The sequence below is a fragment of the Buteo buteo genome, chromosome 2, assembly GCF_964188355.1.
Source record: "Buteo buteo chromosome 2, bButBut1.hap1.1, whole genome shotgun sequence".
NCBI classification, from domain to species: Eukaryota; Metazoa; Chordata; class Aves; order Accipitriformes; family Accipitridae; genus Buteo; species Buteo buteo.
In genome coordinates, this window is record NC_134172.1 from 28,930,350 (window position 1) to 28,953,944 (window position 23,595).

The 23,595-nt window shown below is 41.5% G+C and overlaps 1 protein-coding gene across 2 annotated transcripts; it reads right to left on the bottom strand.

Moving 5' to 3' along the window:
• Positions 1–3,031: 3,031 nt before the first annotated feature.
• Positions 3,032–22,993, bottom strand: ASNS (asparagine synthetase (glutamine-hydrolyzing)). Of its 2 annotated transcripts, none has more exons than XM_075049711.1 (12): positions 22,757–22,993; positions 21,253–21,520; positions 18,763–19,000; positions 17,102–17,287; positions 16,699–16,800; positions 14,469–14,596; positions 13,563–13,689; positions 12,065–12,171; positions 11,610–11,710; positions 8,316–8,397; positions 7,889–8,044; positions 3,032–6,531 (listed from the first exon to the last, which is right to left on the bottom strand). In XM_075049711.1, exons 2-12 carry the CDS (start codon positions 21,499–21,501, stop codon positions 6,322–6,324), a joined length of 1,686 nt encoding a protein of 561 aa, XP_074905812.1. In that variant the 5' UTR covers positions 21,502–21,520; positions 22,757–22,993; the 3' UTR covers positions 3,032–6,321. The 2 variants fall into 2 exon arrangements, with proteins under 2 accessions (XP_074905812.1, XP_074905804.1); XM_075049703.1 differs by having other exon boundaries at positions 3,034–6,531; positions 21,253–21,535; positions 22,757–22,991.
• Positions 22,994–23,595: the final 602 nt, after the last annotated feature.

Below are 23,595 nucleotides of genomic sequence, written 5' to 3' on the forward strand. Positions count from 1 at the left end.
AAGAGAGTAAATAACAGAGATATAACAGCCCGTCATCCAGGAGAGCGTGGCAGGGGTCTCACAACAGCTGTCTCACCTTAACCTGGGAGGCCGTCTCGTGTTTTGAAAGTAACTGATGGCACTTGACACATGGGTCTCTGCTACGCAATGCGAATGCTGCCTAGGGACAGCGATCCTTTGAAGGGCACCTCCGCCATCCTCTATGCCAGCTTCTGCATGAAAAATTCGTACCGAATTAGGGTCCATAAAGCTCGAAATCCCCAGACACCTGCTCTGCGTAGAGTCACCCTGCAGAGCAGACTTTTTGGCTATCGGCAGTGAAAATTTTTATAATTCAGTGAATTTTAAGGCAGTGAATTTTTATTATTCACAAAAGGCACCGTAGCTCTTTTGTGAGGCCTGAGCGTTTGCAGCTTGGATTCCCATGATGCCAACTCAGCCCAGGCAAAGCCTGCGCCGCGCAGGCATGAGTGGGACCAGCCCAGGGCACCAGCAAACCTCACCAAAATCATACATGGGCAGAAGACAGCACTTCAGAACATATTCTCGAAATATAATGAATTCTGATGTCTGCAGATGGCACCCTGTTTATCCACGGCACATGCTTCCCCACACTTCCTTACCAACCCAATTTCAGCTCGAGGAAACAATCAAACCTTCCTGCCCTGCCCTCCCAGGCTGCCAGAGGAGTTCCAATTAGTGTCAATTGGGATAATAGCTCTATTTGCATTTTTAAGCTATTATTAGCAAGCTGTCAGTCAGCCAGTAATTTGTATCACTTTGGTATAATGAGTATTTAAATATTTAAAAAGAGAATGTTCCTTTCTACCACCCCCTTCCTTTTTGTGCTAAAATAATAATGGTTTTAATCAAAAGTAATTTGTATTAATATACATTTTGCCCCAGGTGTTAAGAGCAGTCTTCAAGAGCAGTGGTGAGAGATGTTAAGTAACACAGTTTATTAATATAGACAACTACTTCTATCCTCGATAGTAGCAGAAAGAGAGGCTGCTTTTGCAACCAGATCATTCTGACTCTCTTCTTGGTCTCTGCAAGCTGATTAGGGTGTAGGAATTGAGGTCAGTTCCAATAATTTTACATACCTGGAATTATAATTCTCTAAAGGACTATTTTGGACCCCATTATTGTATCTTCTCCTTAGTGAAAATGCCTCAATTAAGCACCCTGTACCACACACACATGCACACACACATAAAAAAAAGGCAGAAGACCTCTCCAGAGTGAACCTGGAGCAGGTGAAAGGTTGGGTTTGTCAAATCAGACTGCCAGCTATACATTGCCATTATACCACCAATAGTCACCGGGGGATGTTGTTTCTTGATGGGGTTCAAGTCTAGATGCTCAGGTATATGGAGTCTGATGCTGTTCATCATCACACAGAGCTCATAAAACAACTGGTTTGGCCACTTACTTACAGGAAATCTTTCCAAATTTATAAGATGTACTGCATTTTATAATGCACATATATATATTTTTAAAATCATTCTTTTGAGGAAAAAGCAGAAGTATGGCCCTAAGCCTTTCTGATGTGCACCTGTAAAACTTCCTAGGAGGACTCTGTATGACTATCTGAAATCCTGTGATCCACATGTTAATCATGACAAAAATAGGAAAAAAACAAAACCCCTAACAACTTCAGAGGTAAATTGACATTCCTCCTTCCCCAGCCTGCTATTATCTTCCATCTTCCCTAAAACCAGCATTTTATACCTGTTCTAACCCACATTTCTAGTTTTTAATATCATAACTGTTTTTTAATTGCTTTCAAACTGAATATTGAATGCCTTCAATACAAATGCATTCAACTCTTGGCTGCCTTCTCACCTGCAGCACCAGCACAAGAAGGTCTGCACAGTATCTTGCGAGCAAGACCAATTAAACAACATTTTTCTTTTCTGGTTGGCTTTAACCCTATTCTAATCAAGTACTTACTAAATTCCTTTCCGTGAAGCTCACGCACAAATCCCACTGACAAGTGGGAAGGAACAGGCTAAAAGCCCAAGGAGAGCAGGATGGAGAGCAGCCTTCCCCAGGGATGAAGAGCCTGTTTGCGCAGACAGGCTAACAGCGGCTGCCATCTGCCGGCTAGAAAAAAAAAACAAAAACCAACCCTAAAAATTTAAGAAATCATCCCTCGAAGCAACCTCTCGATCCGAATCCAAACTTTGACGTGCTCTTTCTGGCCCGCTGGAGGAAACGTGCCCGCCTCGTCGCTTCCCGGGGCTCAGCTGCGATGCTGGAGCGCGGAGCCAGCCCCGACCCGTTCGCGTGGGAGAAACACCCACGCCGCGTGGGCCCCAGGGCGCTGCCGGACGGACACGTTCTGTTGGAGCTCGTGGGATACTTGAAGGATCCGAACCTGAACATACGGTGCAGGGAAAACTAGCTGCCCAGCTAGTGTTCTCTTACTGGAGGAGCTTCCAGGCGACTAAAAGATGGAAAGCGGCACTACAGAGCGGCGTGGGTGAAACACCACGAACAGCTGCTGGAAAGAAAGCAGCGTGCACAAACCCTGTTTATGTCTCATCGCCTCCCCTAGCTACTACCCCTACCCACTTGCAAGATACCATAGCAGCATAAACCACCTCTCTGCTTCGTCCTCCTCAGTCCCTTCTCTCCTTTCTCAAGCTTTGTAAATGAAAGACTAAACTTACTAATTTAAATTAATTAAAATAAAATTTAAATAAAAATAAATAAAAATTTTGTGCATTACCTGCACCCAGAGACAGGCTCATTTGAAAGTTTCTAACACTTTCCTAACTGCAGCCTTTACATCAACTACAATGTCTACATAGAAATATAAATATCTCATACGTAAACAAAAAACAATAGGCCCTGAAATTCCAAAATGAGGAACCATGACAGGGATGGTGCAGGTGAGGTACGTGCTTTGGCTATCCCTAGGAAGGTCTCTGAGGAACACACAGCCTACCTCACTACGGAAATAAGCAGCCTCTTCCACACTTCAGCCTCATTCTCCTTTGGGGAGACTGTTCAACAGCCAGCTCAAACACAGGCTTACCTTGTATTAAATCCTCCTTTGACAATTTCTCTCTCTTATTTATGAATGGGAATCAGACATTAGGCCTGTGTCAGAACAAAAGACTAAGTCCACCCCACCCAGAGTCTCAGTGTAATTTTTTGATATTTTACTTTTAACCACAATTTACCATATTTTACCTCAGTTCTGAGTGGAGCAACTAAGAACCTTGACTGATATTAACTCTGAATCTGGATAAAATCAGAACACTCACTGAGGAATTAGCTTCCACAGCAAAGCAAACACTGGCTCCTGCAACCTTGTTTTCCAGAAGCTTTTTTTATATTCTTGATAAAGACAGTTAAATACACATCACCTTGCAGATGTTTATCAAATGACATTTCCCACACTAAAGGTCCTCTACAGAGACTCTCCATATTTTCTCAAGTAAAATAGACTGCTTTAATGTTTTACTGTGATTTTAAACAGTTTCCAAACATTTTATATAATTTCAAGCCATCCCACGTAGAAATCTCTGCCTAACAGATCAAGGGTCCTCAAAGTCCTGTCAAGCGTTCCCTGGCTCGTACATGCTGGTTTGCACTAGAGAGCTTCTCTAGAGAGCCACTGTCAGAGATGCCTGGATGTGGACACAGTCAGTGAAGCTCCACAGAAGCCAATTAGCTGGAGGTTAAAATAGCAGGTAGGCTTTATTAAAAAGATGAAGGGCATATGTGTCACTGAGCAACCTTAAGCAATTGGTAGGTCCTGTACACTGCAGTGCTCTCTTTGGAAGATAAGCTCTTTACTTCTCCTTCCTCAAAAGAGGGAGAGATTGCAGTGAAAACATAATTTAATAAATTAATCAATCCAAAGCAAAAAAATAAAACCAATAAATAAAAATAAGCCACACTATTTTATCCACTTTGCAAGAACCCTACAGGTTCTCCCCCAGCCCTCAGCAGTCCTGCAAGCCGTTATCTATCTCCTCCCTCTGAGGTGGACCACTGACTTTCATTCCCCATCCCCACCTCTGACACACTACTCAAACCAACATACTCAAGCTGTCAGAATAGTCCAGCTTAGTTTTCTCCAAAAAAACCCAGAGTGAGAAAAGGAGGCAACCACAACAGGAAGCAAGAAAGATAAAAAGTAAAACTGGGCAAGACAGTGTTGCATACTGGACCTGCATCCCATTCCCTCCTGTGACAAATTACAAACATGTCTGCAGCTAGTAGATGATCCAGAGTAGCTGTTTTCAAAAAAAAAAAAAAAACACCAACAAAAAAACCCAACAGAAAGTAGAGAGTGTCACAGAAACTGAAAAGGCTGTAGAATTCGAGTCTATAAATGGAGAAGGAATGAACAGGTTTTCATTCCCGAGACTCTTAGCATTTATACTTTTAACCAGAGTAAAGCAGCAAACACTGTATTTTTCCCCTGCACATCAGTAAAAAGCTAAAATAATTAGGATCACCAGGCTAGGATCTTCCCTCACTAGGTAAATGGCCAATGTTATGAGGAATTAAAAAAATTAAGGTAGATTTCCTTGAATACCTGACAATGTTGCAGCAGAAACTGCATTTGAGTAATGACCCCAAAATGTGTTGAGCCTATTTTTACTTCAGGCGAATACTATTTTTTATCATTTCAGCCTTGGGAAGTTTACAGTGAGTAGTAAATCTTATCTTTACACATCAGTATCTAATCAACATACTCTATACTCCTCTCCCAAGTCAAAATAGACTTTGCTGCTTCAAAGAAATCCAAAAAGACATGCACATGGCCCTTATGTAAAGAAGGCTGCAGAACATATTACCTTACTCATCATATATTCATAAATAACTAGTATGTGCAAGTTTATGTCAAAATATGGCCACTACTGGCCATAGCTGGACAGTTCATGGGCTCCATGGTACCACCGAGAGGCTTCAGTAAGGTTTCTGGAATAGAGATTCAGATGCAGGATTAGCGGGGGAGTAATAAATAGACAATCAGTCATTTTATGAATATTTTAAACCAGAATTGCTTATATTTTATCTTTTAAATAACAATTGGCTTTGGTTTCCTAGTCAAGAGAGACAATAAACTAGACTTCTGTCTTCATAAAGAGCATGATGCTAATCAAGTCAATCTGCAGCACACATGTATATTTCTTGACTACCCTTATGTTTAAGTTACCTTTAAAAAAGCAGCCCCATGCCTAAGTAGTTAATAAAAAGTTGTCCTGGGTAAACAGTCATGTGTTTTTCAGTAGGGTATTAGAAGTTCTTGTGGTTTCTGAAGAAGCTTTTTTTCCATTTTTACAAGCAAGGTTTCTGATCCCACTGTCTTCAGTGATGCTTTGTCTGACTAAAATCTACGGTTAACAGGGTTGGTTCACCACACAGTTGGCCACATGCAGTTGAGCAGCAACACAATCTACCTTTTCATCATACAGGTGGAAAAACTCCCACAGTAAGTGAAAAATGTCTTAAAATTAACTTAATCATGCAACTTCCATCAGACTGATACAAATCACCTGGTTAACACTCTATTTTCAAGAATAATACATTTAAAAATTGAAGCCCTTGAGTTAGAAACAAAGACGTAACTCGGCTTCTCTTGTCTGTTCTGCTCTTTGATAAGTCACAATATCTTTAGACTGCTGGTACATTTACAACATTCAAAACAGCAAACTGGTGGCTTCACAGTAACAAATAAGATTCCCATTCATTTAAGTAACACCCAGCACCACCACTATTATAAACTCTAGTAAGCAACTCTGCATAGCTATGAATATCTAAATACCTTTTGAAAACCAGACCAAGGTTCTCAGGAATGCTTAGAAAGACATTCAAAATAGAATAATATAGACAGACTATCCAAATCCCACAGCCAGGAACACAAATCACTAAAGAACTAGGGTCAAATTCCCCTTTGCTCAGAGGGCCTGCAGCAGTTTGCATCACTTTGCCTTATTCAAGTCCTCAAAACAGAGCTCACATTAAAATATATATTAACGTGAGATATATATATATATATATAAAAATGACTGCAAGGCAAATGAATACAATCGAGGTCACATAAGGAACAGAGCTGCCAAATAAGGTAGTTCCTTGTCCATAAAGTATTTTCCCAAGAATTACAAAGTTTTGGTACAGCAGGGTGAATTTTTGATAGTACACTAACCACAGAAAGCTCTTATTTCCAACAGCATTGTCAAAATGCATCTTTAAGACCTTTTAAGCTTTAGGTTTGCATAATTTGTTTGGTTTTTTAAAAGCAGAGTGCATGCAAATTGCTTGCAGCACTTCTATTTGGGACATTATTTCAATAGCCTATTCTTGGGCAGCCGACTTGTAATGTTTCAATGTGCGAGCAGAAGGATCAGTAGCTTTAACCCATCTTGGCATCCAGTAGTGGGGCAGCCAGCTGCTTTGCCCTGAGTAGTGCTTTTCAAAGATCTGGCGGTAGTAATAACTTTCTTTTGTTTTAGGAGGATTGAAAGGATATTTCTCCACTGCCTTTTCCAGCAGAAGGTCATCAACCTATAGACATAAGCAAAACTCAAGTTAAGCTGCAAATACATGTAACTTTCACAAGTTGATTTGCTGCAAGTTAAAGACATGCAAGGATTTACCAACCACTAAATGCCCACAGGTTTAAAAAAAAAATGTCTATTCCAGAGGCAGACGTTTCTGCCAGGTGAATTTTTGTCACAGGCTCCCTTGATCTTTATGAATACATAACTATATTTCCAATCCTGTTAATATTTCTCTCTGCACTGTACGTGAAGCCCATTTCTCTTTGGGTTACAAGCACCTTTGTTAGTAAGCTCACAAAAAATTCTTTCCTATCCTTCTCTTTGCTGTGATTCAACCAGAACAACTTAAAGCAGCCTTTTTTGCCATGTAAGCAGCTTCCTGGGTTTTTTTTCAGCTCACAGAGAGCTGTTGACTCTGCTTGCTCTTAGCAACAAAAGACCTGGGATGCAGAGGCAAAGACACCTGCAGTTGCTAAGGTGGCTAAGAAATGGAGGATGAATAGTTGCACCAGTTGAGACAATTTCTAAGGCCGCTTCCACTGCCAACATGCTGTCTAACTCCTCACAGCCATGAAATAAATTTGCCCCTACTACACCAATACAGGCTCAGTACGGGCAGCACAACACTGTTGCCTGACCCAGCTACTTTCTTGCCTGAAAGAGAAAGAAAATGGGAAACAAGCAGTTGGTGGTAGGACAGACAAGTACGCGTCCACAGGCTCGACTACACATATTTCTGTATAACAGAGCTCTGGTGTAAACTGGGTGTTATTCCTTCCTCTTGATGATTAAACTACTGTACACCAGAGATGATTATCCTTTGCCCAAAGCAAAAATGCTGTAAGTCTTCATTGGTTAGCAATGCAAGCAGAGGCTTTAAAAAGCAGAAGGCTTAGCTAGGCATGGCTGGGAAAAACGAATGACACAAACAAGAAAGGACATTTTAAAGTCATTATGCTGTTACTCAGCTGCAGAGTAAGTTCATGCAAGTGCCTTCAGCTGAAGCAGCTGCTTTGTCTGTAACCCAGAAATTGCGTTTGCCGACACACAATCTAATTTGCAATCCAGATACTTAAATAATGTTCATTTCCTTACACAGTCATTTGTGTCAGGCTCTAGCATTTCTTTGTATTTAGGATTTCAAATGTCTTTAACCAACTCAGACAGCTAGAAGACCACTGATTATGGTTTATCTTGCTCCTCCACCATGAAGCTCAAATTACTGTGATAACCAGATTTATTCTTCCAACTAAGCATGTGAGCTGCCTCCCCTTGGCAGCCATATCTAATACACCTAAACGTGAAAGACAAAAAAAAAAAAAAAAAAAAAAAAAAAAAAAAAAAAAAAAGTGGTATCGTACCTGTTGATCAATATAGTCCTGAAGAATAGAAAACCAGGATTTCTTTACTGATGCTATACCATCACTGAAAGCTTCTTTGGGTCTCCAGAGTATTTCTTTGGGAAGTAAGTTTGTATCTTCAAAGGACTGTCTTAAAAGGTATTTTTCAATTCCATTCTGTTTGCAGAACAACAAACAATGTTGTGAGTCTCAGGAACTGCAGTACAAAGATCTGGCTTTAAACATCTCAGAAATGGTTTCCTTTCAGAAAGTCTGGTCAGAAAAGGTTTCCCAGTAGCGCAACAATCCAGCAAAATATTTAAGAGCATGCTTGACTTTGGGTATAGGACTTAACCACGAATTCAGCAATTTGGTCATGCTTAGAACACCTATCAGTGAATTTGTGTTCTAATAGTGTACACTTGCATACAACCCTAGTTTTACATACCTTTGGGATTCGCAGTTCTGCTGGTAGAGATAAATAATAAGAAGTAAACCGATGATCCAAAAATGGGACTCTCAGTTCAAGACTAAATAGGGGAAATAAACAGAAAAGATACTGAATTAATCCAACAAGTCATCTATTTACAAATTCTGTAACAGTTAAGCTTTCCCTGTCTTTCACATAAACACTAGGTTTTCTGCTCTTACGTAGAAGAAATTTCACTTGCATGTTCATGACTATCTGCATTCAATTCATCAATTTGGAAAGTTAAGTATATAGTCTGCACAGATTAAATAAAGATCTCGATGATTTATGATGCCATCTGCTGGACAGCTTCTAGTACAATGAATTTAAAGACTAGAGTCCTGCAGGATTTGCAACAACCATTGTACCATGTAAGCAAAAACACACTGAAAAAAATCCTGTTGCCCCCAGAGAACTACCAAGTTGCTCACTGGGATTTGCATCGGCATTTGTAAAGATGTCACTGAACCAAGCAAGGATTTCTGCTGTCATTTCTGAAATCCACATTTGTTTGTGTTTTCAAGAAACAACGAAACGGAGCCCGCATGGACACCATTAAGCTATTGGCTACTGATTCTGCAGCATTTGCACAAGTTCTCTCCTATACCAGTGGCAGACAGACACGAACAAAGTCTTTCTGCTTACATTCTTTTATGCATACCATGGCTTCTAAGGACACAGAAGGCAACAAATAAAATTACAGTAACTGTGTCTTCAGTAGGAAGAACCCCTCTCAGCGTGTTTCCTCAAGAGACTGTATGCTGCCCAGCTTCAAAGTCAAATGGAGATGTTATACTGCATTCTAGTAATTTCCTTGTCTCTGTAGCTTCTCCTCTGATAAAAAGCTTCAACTACTTCAGGTAATACCCACCTTCCCAAAAAAAAGCATCATCACTCAGCAGTCAAGTACTGAGGCTCAGTTTCCACATATACTGACAAGATTTCCATTGCAAGTCTTTCCTTACAGTTATTTTTTTCTAACTGATAAAGGTACTTTCATCATTTCCTCTCTACTCTTTCCTCTCCCTCATCATCATCTCCCTCACCTTTTCCTTCCTCCTCATCATTTCCTTTCCCTTTTCTCCACAAATCTGAACACCTTAAATTCAGTTTTAATTTGTTAATACAAGGGTTCTTTCTTCCTAGCAGTGCTGTGAAGCTGACCCCAGCTTCTCTTCAAGAAATGGCAACTCTCCAAAGAAGAGCAGCCAGATATTGAACAGCCAAACTCTCTAGCACAAAACAAATTATAAGGCAAATGGCAGGCCTCCTGCACCCTGTCCATCTTTTATACAGGAAAGGGAAAGAGAAACCTAAGATATTTATAAAAAAAACAGGCAAGTTATTTTGTGGCAGGATCAACATACAGTGCAAGTTTCCCAATAGGTAAGTTGTTTGTTTTGCCACAGGTACCATCTTTTTCTCATCTACAGCCAGCTTCTCAACAATATTCTCCTTTTAATTAATGTACTTCTTTAGTAAAATAATGTTATTTTTTGCAGTGCGCAATTTGGTGATTCTTTAAGATATCGGTCACACAGATTGTATCCTAACATCTCTTTATTACAGTCAGCTACCTGACTCAATGCACATACTTTTCCTCTTTCAGTATGTTTTTCTAATTCTTCATACACATGCTGATTATCAGATTCAGGATTCCTCTTTGTCTAAACCTCAAAAAACCCCAAAGTCAAATACAACTTTGCCTTCCCTCTTTAACTCTGCATATTTATATTTCTAATTCATTGCTTCTATAAAGACCAGTATAATCCCAGCTAAAAGATACTCCTGCATCAGTTGGCAACACAGTGGGCCCTATAATCACAGAAGACCAGATTAAATTTTGCAGCGTGGTTTGCTGTTGCTCTACTTCCTTCAGGCTACAACTTCAATTTCATCTTGGCACACAAATCCCCAGCAGTCTTTTGCTTCAGAATCAAGAGCTACTCTAAGCAGATGCAATTAATCAAGAGGTACTGTAAGCAGATGCAATTAGATTCATAGTGTCACTCCTCCTCTCTTACTGTTCAGAAACAGCACCCAAATCCACTGTCTTTCCTCATCCGCTAAAACTTTCTTTGGTAAAACATTGTCTGTAGCAATCGCAACAGCAAGTTTGCCTCATAGTGTTTAGAACAGAAACGTGATTGATGATTACTCTGAAGACCAGATTTGCCTGCCCCGTAGACTGCTAGCCCTCATAGAATCATAGAATGGTTTGGGTTGGAAGGGACAATAAAGACCATCTAGTTCCAACCCCCGTGCCATAGGGAGGGACACCTTCCACTAGACCAGGTTGCTCAAAGCCCCATCCAACCTGGCCTTGAACACTTCCAGGGATGGGGCATCCACCACTTCTCTGGGCAACCTGTTCCTGTGCCTCACCATCCTCACAGTAAAGAGCTTCTTCCTTACATCTAATCTAAGTCTACATTCTTTCAGTTTAAAGCCATTACCCCTTGTCCTATCACTACACACCCTTGTAAAAAGTCCCTCCCTGCCTTTCCTGTAGGCCCCCTTTAGGCACTGGAAGGCTGCTATAAGGTCTCCCTGGAGCCTGCTCTTCTGCAGGCTGAACAATCCCAACTCTCTCAGCCTTTCTTCATAGGAGAGGTGCTCCAGCCCCCTGACCGTCTTCGTGGCCCTCCTCTGAACCCAATCCAACAGGTCCACGTCATTCTTATGTTGGGGGCCCCAGAGCTGGACGCAGTACTCCAGGTGGGGTCTCACCAGAGCGGAGCAGAGGGGCAGAATCACCTCCCTCACCTGCTGGCCAGGCTTCTTTTGATGCAGCTCAGGATACAGTTGGCTTTCTGGGCTGCGAACACACATTCCCAGGTCATGTTGAGCTTCTTCTTAACCAACACCCCCAAGTCCTTCTCCGCAGAGCTGCTCTCAATCTGTCCTTCATGTTGTGCTTCCCACCCATTCAGTGCACACCCTGAGTGCCTGTGCATATCTGGAATGTTAGCAATGCCTGTTCTACCAAGGCAGGTGGTATCTTGAGTTATATTAAGATACAGAGCTCAAGCAGACTATGGGGTGCACCCCATTTGCTACTACTACTATGAAGACTGATGATCATCTTAGAGTAGTTTAGACCCAGACAGTAGGAATTATCTTGCATCACAATATTCTGAATCACTCAGTAATTCAAACAGTAACAAGTCAACAATTAACTGTCGTAATTTCCTCAACAGCAGCTGAATTTTTAAGATCTTCTTAGGCTTTTAAATCACATGAGTCCTCAGCATCCAAGAGACTATGTCTTACCCATGTGCTGCAGTAGTTCTGTCCGCACGAAGTACATCAAACAGATAGAGCTCCTTCAGAAGCCTCTCGCTCTCTTCTGCAGCTTCTTCGGGAGATGGCGCCTGTAACCAGACATAAGCATGTAGCACACAGACATAATACAGCTGCACTGAGGGAACCATTACTTGCTGTCCTGTGTTTGAGTTATAGTGGTCACTGAGTGGTCTAAAACTAGCAAAGACTACATACAAGAAATAACAGGTCTCAGGAATTCTGAAGTTTAAAAAAATAAATAAATTAATTACTTTTTAGGTGATTAAATTAAATCCCTTGGATTTTATGCCACCTCAGGAGAAAGTCTCAACAAATAAACAGCTGTGAAAACTCTCAAACATAACACTTTAAAATCTCTGAGGTTTTCTGTTGAAGGGGAGAATGAGCAACTCAAGTGCTTTCTGTATAGGGAATATATTTACCTTATGGAAATATATATATCCTTGTGTCAGCTCATCTGATCCTTCTCCTGAAAAAATGACCACACTGTCTGTTTTCTTCCGTATATACTTGGAGACAAGATACATACCTTAAAAAAAAAAAAAGTATAAAGTTATTAAAATACAGCTACATGTATGATGCTATATACAGCTAGTACAGTTTTAAACTCAGCATTTTAGAAGTTCCTCTCCTACACTACTTTCTTCTGTAGCAAACAACTGCAATATGCTAAAAAATAACAATTCATTGTTATTCAAAGCCATCAACAGCCACACGAACTAAAGTGTTGCAAATACATCTAAACTGTGTACTTACTCTTAACCCTCAAAATATCAGAAAGATGTGTCTGTCTGATCCTGGGAATGCTGGAGGATTCCCACAGGAACACACAGAGGAGTTGTTCTGACTCAGTTCAAAATTAAGCCCATGATTAATTCCAGCACAGTCCTGAACAAAACTAGCTTTGGAGAACAAAACTACCAGCAAAAGTCGTTGTTTAACTCTCTGCCACTGCAGGTTGAACTGGATGAAACCCTTTCTTCAATTATTTTTTTGTAAAGAATTATTTATTAATCAGAATTATGCCTTCCCCTTATTGCATCTATCCAAACAATATGGGTTTATAACAAAAGTATTAGAGATCTAATGAAAAGTATCTAGTTCATTATTTCTCATACTAAGCAGCAATCACAAAGAAAGATGACATACGAAAAGCTGGCTTTATTTTTTAAAGAAACACTTTCAATATTTCACATTGCAAAGTCCTATCTTCACGTACTAAATTACAGGCAGGGACCTGGATTTTCAAAACTGTGTTGCCTATTTGGCTTATTAACTTTTTTTACAATGTTTTAGGCTGACACAAGATTAACTGGGTAAAATGCCGTAGCTGGCATTACACAGAAGGTCACATTGGATTAGCGTTTTTCATTCTTGTCAGGTTGGCAACCCTTTGCAAGAAGCTGCTGGTGACTTCCTTCGTTTCTCAGAATCAAACATACTTTATAAGAAGTCTACCTGGCTTGAGTGCACATGTGTTACTAGAAGGCGACGAGAAATACTTCACTTTAGTATTAAGATTATGCAAGGAAAGGGTAATCATAATCGTTTTGCTATCATAACATTCAGTACCTCAGACAACCTGTGAATCTTCCCCCTTCCTCCAAGGTTCATACTTATCAGAGTAGAAAACCTAGACCTGTAGATCTAACGTTTCTTCTTCAAATAACTTTTGGTTTTCATCCCAAAGCTTCAGGAACAGCTCTTGACAATTGTTTTGTACAGTCAGTGTCTCTGAAACTAATAACTGCTTTTGCCTCAGTGTGGTATCACACACAAGACTGGAGAGCAGAACGTGGGAGTCCCGGTTCCCAGATTCTGTGACAGCTAAAGGATCTAATAGATGACTACATGATTTTGCGTAAAATTTTATTCCAGCAATATAAAGCAAAGATTTCTATTAAAAAAAATATATCTTACCAATTGAAGCTCTTATTGTTGTTATATCATAGGTTTCCAAGGAGAAGATAACCTCCTCTATTGCCTGAATTCCCTCTTCAGAATTAAATATTACTTCATGATGTTCACTGCCTATATGTGCTGCCACCTGTTTGTAAAAGGTCACAATAATGTATTGCTTTTCAATTAAAACATTTTTTAAACATACCTTGTGTTCAAAACACACACACACACACAGAGTGAAAGCACCAGCTCCCTTCTGCCACAGTGAGAATTACATGACATTAGGTCAAGAAAAGATGATACCGTAGCAGCCCCTCTGACTTGCAGTGGCACATTCACCACAGGGAACACAGTCTCTGTAATTACAGTGTTCAATCATGATTACAACAGACCATCCAACTGCTTGCCCATAGCATAACAGAATCTATAGAGGCTCTAAATACTTCATATATTTGCTCAGAAGAGAAAAAGCAGTTCAAAAGCCGTAACAGCCTGGATACCTAAAGGGTACCCCAGATGCCAAACTGTTTGTACAAGGCTCTTAATTTGGTAAACTGATGATTAACTTACAATATTTAACATATATACAAATGCCATAGCATAGGAACCATAGCATGGAGATTTACCCTAAAACACAGAGGCAGAATTGAGACAACTCCAAAGTACCATCCTTTTGGTAACAATGCAATGGGAGTCTGTTTTCCAAATGCAAGAGAAAGCAAGTAAGGCTCAATTATCTCTTTTGTAAGATTTAACTAAGCAGCAAATGTTGTACTAAATGATTTACTGCAAACTCATTTACATCATAGCAATAAATGAATATTCAGTGTTACTATTAATACCATACCATGAAGTTAGCACCATTAATACACACTGTTTAGCATTCAGCAGCTCAGAACAAACTGAAAGCAATGCTTACTATACCTTTCTGGCAGCCAGTAAGTCGGGACTGTTTTCCATTCCAATTGCAAAGGTTTGTAATGGATAATTGATGTTGATTTCTTTCATCAGTTTCAGAAGAACAGCTGCAACCAAGCTGGAATCTAAGCCCCCTGCCAAGAGAACAAATTATTTGGTTAGGTGTTTGACTGTTTTTTTCTTTCCCCTTAAGGACACTGAATCTAGATAGTGGAATCTCACGAGTGGGCTTCATTTTTAAGCCATGTGAATCCGAGGTACTTCTTGTACAAGTGCACATTTACCTCTGCTTAACAAGAGAATCAGGCAACTTTAGTGGAACATCTTCAGTAACTGTTGTTAGTACTTTTGGTCAGAAGCATCAATGGAAATCCTTCTTTAACATACACAGAAAGTATTCTGAAAACATTGTACCACTACAGAACATGCCCCTTCTAAACTCTGCTATAATGGGATTTAGTCTCCATTTCAAAACTGCTCTCTATCCTCTTCCTACCTACACATTTGATACTCTACTGACAGAACTATGTAAATTTTTTTTGGTTTGCTGTTTGAATAAAAAAGAATTAAGTAAAAGAACAGAATGTTTAATGTAAGGATTCCACTCTTCCCCAATCATTTTTCAAAAGTGAAAAGGTTCACCAGTGACATTCTTTTTTTCTTCCTCCTCTTCCTTCTCGGAGGAGGACAATGGAAAGATTTGAACAGTTTGGAAACAAATGAAAAATAAAACCAAGAGATGTGCGAACTGCCTAGATGTACCCTAAGGCTCCACCTTCTTATTCTCATGAGCTAGTTCCGCTAATCCTTGACTAGTTCTACTTGCTGCTCCCCTTTGAAGTACTGAGCAAAACACAGTACCTGTCCTCCCACACCTGCCTGCAGTTCTGACAAGCATGAGGCAAAATCCTCTTCTCTTTGTTTCCCACAGTCTGCATGTGGTTTTTCAGCTGAGTGCATTAGCATTCATTCCCACCTCGATCCCCTTTGCGGGCATGCTACCTTGTAAAAAAAATAAATCTCTTTCTCAGAAATTACATGCAGAGTCTGAGAAAAGGAGAGCACAGAAATCAAACTGAGTGCCTAGGATGCAGAAATCAGGGAAATCAAAACCTGAGTTTCCACTGTGAAGTTGCAGAACTCCCTCTGTGACTGGAAACAAAAGCACTTCTCCAACTGTGATGCTCCAAGCATACTCAAAATTGTGAAGCACTAAGATACTCTGGTATTATACCAGCATGGGCACTTAGTTTTGCTACTAATACATTCTGCAATGTGCATCTGAGGAGCTGCTGACTACCTTCTGATTTGGGTTTTGAACATGCTTTTTACTGAGGCTGGGATCTTCCAACTGTGTATTTCCCCGTTTCATTTACCTCCTTCCTACTTTTTATGATGCCACAGTAAGGAAATGGTCCAACAGTATCTCCTAGTCAGCCCTCTCTCATTCAAATGCATATTTAATAGGGCTCATGATAAATGAGTGTAATTACTGATGTTCAATGAATGCATGAACAGCATATCAGAACTCTAACTACACGTACAAAGTGTTACAAAACCACACTAAATAAGGTGTCAGTCCCATGGCTACAAAGCCTTACCTCTGTAAAGTACCTCTGTAACACTGAACCACCATATCACAACACTGATCAGCTAAGTCAGTGAACAACTTCCTGTACCACAAGCTATTACCTCACCTGAAAAAGAGTGTAGCGAATAATTTTGGTCCAGATGGTCCCCTGTAATTTGGTAAATCAAGGGCATTCTAGGATGGAGGCTAAAGCAAAGAAGGTGACAATTATGAACTTCACTTCCTCCTGCTATCTGAAACATGCCAAGGTTTTTTTTCTATGCTCAATCTGTGCAAAGTGAATATAACAATTACATTTTCAACACCAACTTAAGCATAAATCTCATATATTTAAGAGTATATTGGGTGATTTTTCAATAAGAATATTATATTTCTTTCCTCTTAGTTAGAAATGGTCAGTGTCTCAACAAGCCAGCATCCCAGCCCAGAGTAACCTTTAAAAGCATAAGACTTTCAAGATACTTGTTAACTGGAAAATTTTATCACAAACTAACAAGTTCTCTGTGCTCTGCTCTAAAAAGTGCATGAAGATTCAGATCACTTCAGGTACAGCACAGCAGAACAGTCAGTATGCTTTCCTCTAACTAGCAGAGGATGGGCAAAAGAGAGAGAGGACACAGAATTATTGTGACTCTTGCTACTTACCTGACAGAAGACAACCAATTCTTCTGTGAGCCATCAAACGTTTTCTAACAGCATTTTCAAAGAGAATACGGATGTTGCTTTTCACAGTTTCAAGATCAAAGCCTGTCCAGAAAAAAAAAAGAGGAAGCAAATTCAAGAAGTGTTACTCAGACTTTGCTGGATTATGCTACTAGGAAACAAAGATATTTGTCTGAATTTCCTTTGATAATGAGGGCATGCAAGTTCATCTTTGTACATGACTGCCTGCAAAAACAGTTCTTAAGTCCCTACATTATAAAGGTTCTTCCAGGTTTTTTTTTTTAAATTGCACTTTTTTAAACCAATCAATGCAAATTTTATATTCAAAGATTATAATTTTTTCACTTTTTAATCAAAATAAGTAGCAAATGCTTTGCTGTACTACCTGAAGGCAGAGTTTCCACTGTATCATATGCAACATGGAGTGGTTCATCTTTATAGCTATGAAATTTTACTAATTCCACTGATGCAACCTTGCCAGAGGGCTTTAAATCCAACACTTCATAATGACCCGGGAGAAATGGTTCCACTTTAGGACATAAGGATGTTGAATGCTTTAAGTTGATAAGTCCTACAGAAAAAATGAGGAAAAAAAAAAAAAGAAGTCAGAGTTTTTGACCTAGGATAGTTAAGTCATACCTCACTCAACAGCCTCTGTACTAAAACTACACACAAATATTTTCTCCAGGTTCTAAATTTGGTATTAAAAAATACCATTTTGAGTCAGAGTCTGCCCTGGCTAGAGCATGATTCTGCTTCTGGCAGGCTGCACACAGCCATCTCAAGCTGAAGCAGACAGCAGAGAAAGGAAGCCACCAAGTTTTACTAATTGGCAAGTAGCAATTCATCCCCATGAACATTAAGAAGAGCACTTTTCTTACTGACTACATGATATCCAGGTCAAGGTGTCATATGCTTACAAGAATTCAGATGACAATTAAGAACAGATTCTGTGTTTAAAAATCAAGTGTAGTCAAGCTAACAAGAGGTTTGTAATAAAACTACATCACTGAAGTGATTGCTTAATTGACATTGATTTAGTGATTTCATAACTCATCAGCTCCAGACTGATCTACACCACTGCTAATGAATGCCAAGAATCAGACTTGTAGACAAACCTCATTTCCATTCCTCTTGGGAAAGAGGATGTTTTGCACCTGCTGGTCACTTAGATGCCCCTTGAGGAACTCCACAAAAGAGATACTGACTTCCTGTTAGAAAGGGACTGGTAATTCACTGTGATGGTTATAGGACACAGTCCCTAAAGTATTCACTTTCCTTCTTCCTCCCCAAGAAGCAGAGGTGGTACGGCTCTTAGTACCAGTATGTAGTACTACTATTAGAGAACTTGACCTACATTGGAGTCTGATAATAAAATTGATATATAGTAAATGGGAAAGACACAAGTACTCATGAAAGCCAATTTTAGCCAAAGTGCATTTTAGGCAATAAACTCCCTTTTGGCACTGTTTGGATTTGTTTATCCAAGCGTCAAGATTAGAGATAATTACTTAAAAAAAAAAGTAGCAAATGTGTCATCTCGAAGGAAAAAAATCATCATCAAATTAAATAAGTGTCACTAGAAAATTACCCAATGCTGCAGGAAATTTCAGTAGGGTTTTAAAATTCTTGGCTTTTACAGATTAGCAGTTCTTGTGGCATTATTTCCCAGTTCACCATAGAACACTAGGAACAAATTCTATAATTTATCATAGCATAAATCTAGCCTAACTCTATACACTACATTTAACTTTGGGGTACCATAAAACATCTTGGGCTCAATACTACTATGATTCCAGAACACAAAGAATTATAAAATTAAATAAGCAAGTTATTTTAGAGATATTAAGGACAGTTAAACATCTTAGAGGTTTACTGTCTGTGGTTTTTGTTTTAATGACGTGTCGTTCTTATACTACTAAATATAGTTCATTTATTACTGAATTCACAGTTCACTTTCTCTTCACACTTAGAAGCCTGACAAAGAAGTTTGTCTCCGACAACAATACCTAAGACTATTTAGGCACTAAACACAACTGGTTTTACCTTTTGCCTCAGAACAGACACCCAAAAATCCATCATCAGTCAGCACCTTGAACAGTGGTCTGACTCCATATGTATCTCTCGCCAGAAACACTTTTCTGTTTGCAGTGTCCAGAAGAATGAAAGCAAATACACCATCTAGCATGGATGCAGTTTGTTCTATTCCTCCTCTGTTGTAAAGATGAAGGATAACCTCACCATCCACTAACGTTTGAAATTCAAATCCAAACTGCTTCTGCAACTAAGAAAAAATATGAAGAAAAACATGAATAAGCATTTGCAAACATTGACTGCTTATTAATTGAAAAAACACCATTCATGTAATTGTTTAATAAGAAAAACTGATTTTTTTTTTTTAAATCACAGTTCAAAAGTTATATAGACATTTCTGACAAAGAAGGAAATTAGGCTTTTGTGTTCAAAATATTATCCAGGATCATCTCTCAGGCACTGTAGAATGACTCTGAAGTCTTAAGCAATTCACATTATGGCAAGTTTTCATGGATACATTTCTATCTGAGGATGTCAAACTGCAAACCCATGACCCTGGTCTTCAGAAGCACTAGCCTCCCACAGACAAAAGGCAGAAGCAGGCAGCCACTGCTTCTAAAAAAACCAACTCCAAACAGGACCAGAAACAAAGACATCATTTATTGTAGTCTCAAATCACTTGGTGCCACCTTCTTATCAGATAATAATAACATTTACATAAAACCCTCCCTGCCCCAAAACACATAGACACTGGTAACATCTCTGCAAAGTACTTCAGAAATAAATTTTGGTTTACTTATGCAGTCACTGCAATTCCCCAGTGTTTTGTTTGTTTGGTTTTTTTTTATGCACAGAGAATTTCCTTCTGCCTAATCTTCCTCCATTCCTCTAACTAACCTCTTCACTCTACCTGTGCAGATGGAGTGGGGGAAGAAGAAATTAGCTGTCAGACTTAAGTCAGACCAAATATTCTTCCTGCTCTTGTAGTGCTACTCTTAAAGTCCTTTCAATATCTACCAGACAGGGGCAAAGAGGAGGTTTCAATAAAACACTAACAAGCCAAGAAACCCCACAAAACCAACACTTTAGCATTTTAACTTAAGTTCTTTGGTTTTAATTGTTATTTATGGGGCAAAGTCTTGGATCAAACCGAGTCAATATTGAAATAACTAAGTCATTGCCCTAAACAAGATGCCTGTTGCACCAACAATCCTTTCCTGGGTAGGTTTCAGCCACAAGCCTGAAAGAAAAATCTCTTTATAAAGAAAGAGGGTACACAGTGTAGTGAGAACAACCGAACAAATTCCTCCAGATAGCCATGCAACTTTTGCATAATTGAAGTCCCCTTATGATTGTGTGTGTAGCATAACTGAGAGTAATTCTTACTGCTTTCAACAGCAGAAGAACCACAATGCAAAACACAGCAAGTACTACAGACTGTTGGTACAATACGTTTCACGTGTACTGCAGGGCAAAGTGTATCTCACCTTTCAAACAGACAAGATACTTAAGAATTGGGGGTAGGGGGGGAGCAGAAATCTCCTGCCTATTCAGTCAAATTCCCAAAGACTGTACTGACGTCACTGACAGCAGCCTGACTCTGACTTCAAAAATGTGATGTTAGAAGTACTAACACATCTCAGATTATTCACACGTTTCTGATACTACCACGCTCAGTTTATGATTCATTTTAAGCATGATTCAGAAACAGTCACCATTGTAAGCTGCTTTATACACCAAATTTGGATGATCTGGATCACTTCCAAGTAACACAGGCGGCATGGATACCTCAGCACAGGGATTGAGGCACACAGACGATGATCAGCAGCAGTATTGCACCCATTAGGGACATTCAGACATGTTAGGAAGTAAGTACAGAGCTGCTGCTTATTTTGTGCCCAAGAGGCTTCCTTAGGTGGCTCTCAAAATCCCCACAAAGCATCTGCCTTAAGCTGCAGACCCCTAAGGACTTTGGTGGCATACTGGAAACATCTCCCTAGTGCTTGTTGCTTTCACATAAATAATAAGCATGCATGCTATACATTAATATATTATAAGTTGACATATCGTATCTAGATCGATATGCAGAAATAAAAATGCAACACCCAACAGCTTGGAGAATGACCCAAAATAACTGTAGAGCAAGACAGTCTAAAAGCATTTGCATTATAAAGAGAGAAGGGAAGACAGAGGCTTGGAATTCCCCTCCCCAAGAGATAACGAAGAATGCATCTTTATTTTAAACTGATCAAACCTGAAGATACAAATACTTATTGCCCTTGTTGTCAGTTAAAAAACTACTTTTCAGTATCAAACAGTAAGTATATTACTAAGCCACCACAGATTCACAGCTCACCGAGATAATTTACTTCCTTTTAAACACTAGTCATTTGATAACTTTCAAATTTTTTTCTGATAATGTAGTCCACCACATTTTAAACATTTTCTTTTTTTTGGGAAAAAAATAATTAAAAAAAGCCACATGATCCATACAACACTTACCTGTTTGAAATTGTAGATTTCTCCGTTGTAACACAGCCACAGATATGGGAATTTCTTCACCCGGATAGGCTGCATACCATATAGCTGATCAACAACCGCAAGGCGGTGGAAACCAAAACAACAGTTGGTGAATCCATTGACGTTCTCAAAACGAAACGCGTCGGGACCTCTGTGTGCTATCTTCATGGCACTTAAACACTGGACAGAAAGGCACTCATCGCTCCCAAACAGGGCCCAGATACCGCACATTGTGAGGCTGCTGATCTACCTGAAAGTGGACAACCTGCTCAATAAAGACATGAACATTATGAACAAGAGCTGACACCTAGAAAACACAAATAACAAATACAGGCTATTAATCGCTTAGCAGTCAAGAGGACTGATCAAGAGAACAGCAGACTTTACTAACACGAGGTAAAACCTCGTTTGCCCAGAATATGATAAGCAAACTTTGGCCAGCAAGAAATTAGGCTTAAGTTTACCTTTAGGTACACCAAGGTTGTCTATGATTTTTTTTTACAGAGCACAGATAGAACAAATCACTGGCAGGCAGCGGGTATGATCTGTTGAAGTAACATCCCCTCAGCAGAAACGTTAACAGTCCTTTCGGTTTGCGGCCTTTCAGTAGATAAAGAGGGCTTACAAGAAAGATGAGGAGGGGCATTTTAACAAGGCCTGTAGTGACAGCACAAGGGGCAACAGTTTCAAACTGGAAGAGGGGAGGTTTGCCTGGGCAGGCCCAGACGAGAAAGGTGTGGAGGGAGCAATGTCGGTGCAGTGCCGTGCTCCCCGCGGCACGCCTTTTCCAGCCCCGGCGACCCTGGAGATAGAGGCCTTGTCGCTCTCTGAGCCCTCACGAATGGCAGAGGTGGGCTGGGGCCCTACAGGTCAAGTGATGGCACCGGAGACCCCAGCCCAAGCCCCGGGCTGCCACTGGGCTTAGAGTTTAGAGCGCCACAAAGCCCTACAGCTCCAGGGACACCGCGGCTAGAGAAGGCACGCCGAGGGGGGCACGGCACCCCACCAGCACTGCTCCCTCCGCGCCTTTCTCGTCTGAGCTAGCGATGGCGCTGGGGACCTCAGCCTCCGCACACGGAGCGGGGCTTTCCCGACAGCCGGGGCGGCTTCCGGGCGCCCCACGGTCTCCGGGGCTCTTCCAAGAGGCGCCCGCAGGCGCCCGCGGCAGGTTCCCGCTGCCCGCCCGGGCCCCCCTCCGCACGGCCGCCCCTTCCTCCGGCGGCTGCAGCGGAACCCCGGGCCCGCCGCGCCCTCGCTCACAGGCCAGGGCGAGGCGCGGAGGGGCCGCCCGGCGGCCGGGCGAGGGCGGCGGAAGGCCGGGTGCCGCGGCCGGCATCCCCCGAAGGCCGGCCGGCATCCCCCGAAGGCCGCCCGGCGCGGCTGCGCTCGGCCCGCGACCCCGGCGGCGCCCGCCGGCCCTGCCCTGCCCCGCCCCGCCCGGCGCGGCCCCGCCGCCGAGAAGCCGCCGCCCGCTCCGGTGCCTTACCCCGTCCTGACCGCCGGCGCCGGGACAGCCGCCGTCCTCGCCGCGGCGGGTGATGAAGAAGGCGGCTCCCGCCGGCGCCGGCTCCTCCCCCGCCGCCTGCTGCTGTTGAAACCCGCCGCGAAGTTTCATCATGCGCCTCCCCGCCCTGCCGCCGGGCCGGGGGCCGGGGCCTGTCCTCGCACGCCGGGCCGGCGGAGGGGAGCTGAGGCCCGGCCCGGCCCGGCCCGGCCCGCGGCCCCGTCTCGGGCAGGCCAAGAGATCCGGGGTCTGCCACCTCCCCCGGACCGCTGCGAGGAAAAGGACGCACCGCCGGGCGCTGCTGGGCTGCCGAGGCTGCCCCGAGTCGTGTCGTGGAAAGCCAGAAGAGCTCGGGCGCCTGCACGTGGCTGCCGTAAAACTGCTGTATCTGGTTTGGGAGAGAGGAGGGCGCCTGCAAAGCTTACGCCTTTGGAAGCGTTTACTGAGGGCTTAGGATTTTGCTGTGCAAAACTCGGTTCTGAATGATAGATGCTATGGGTAAAAAGGGGGTTGGTGCCTCCCTGAACTTCGTTATCGGACGTTTTGCCTCCGAGAGTGCTAAAAGTAAATTAAATTCAACTCTGAAGACTAGGATGTGAAGTGCTAAATATAAGCCTTAATTCTCCACCCATACTTTGAGAGAGCCATTAGTAGTAACTTGCATGCACTGCGCTTTCATAGCTAGCTTAAGTGGGCTTTGTGTAAAACTGCAGTGCTGTGCATAAGTTCTTCAGGTTATGCAGACTGTCAGCAGTAAGTGTGGTCTGCGTGCAGAATTTAAAAAGCACCTTTAAGAAGCCGTTAAAAGGATATTTTTCGGC

What these genes read in the sequence shown, in the direction of transcription:
- ASNS (XM_075049711.1), bottom strand. Translation starts at nt 21,501, where the DNA reads ATGTGCGGTATCTGGGCCCTGTTTGGGAGCGATGAGTGCCTTTCTGTC. An exon ending in TGTCTGTTCTGAGGCAAAAG is followed by an intron (nt 17,288 to 18,762) that starts GTAAAACCAGTT and finishes TTTTTTCTGTAG; the next exon opens with GACTTATCAACTTAAAGCAT. An exon ending in AGGACTATATTGATCAACAG is followed by an intron (nt 6,532 to 7,888) that starts GTACGATACCAC and finishes TTATGTCTATAG; the next exon opens with GTTGATGACCTTCTGCTGGA.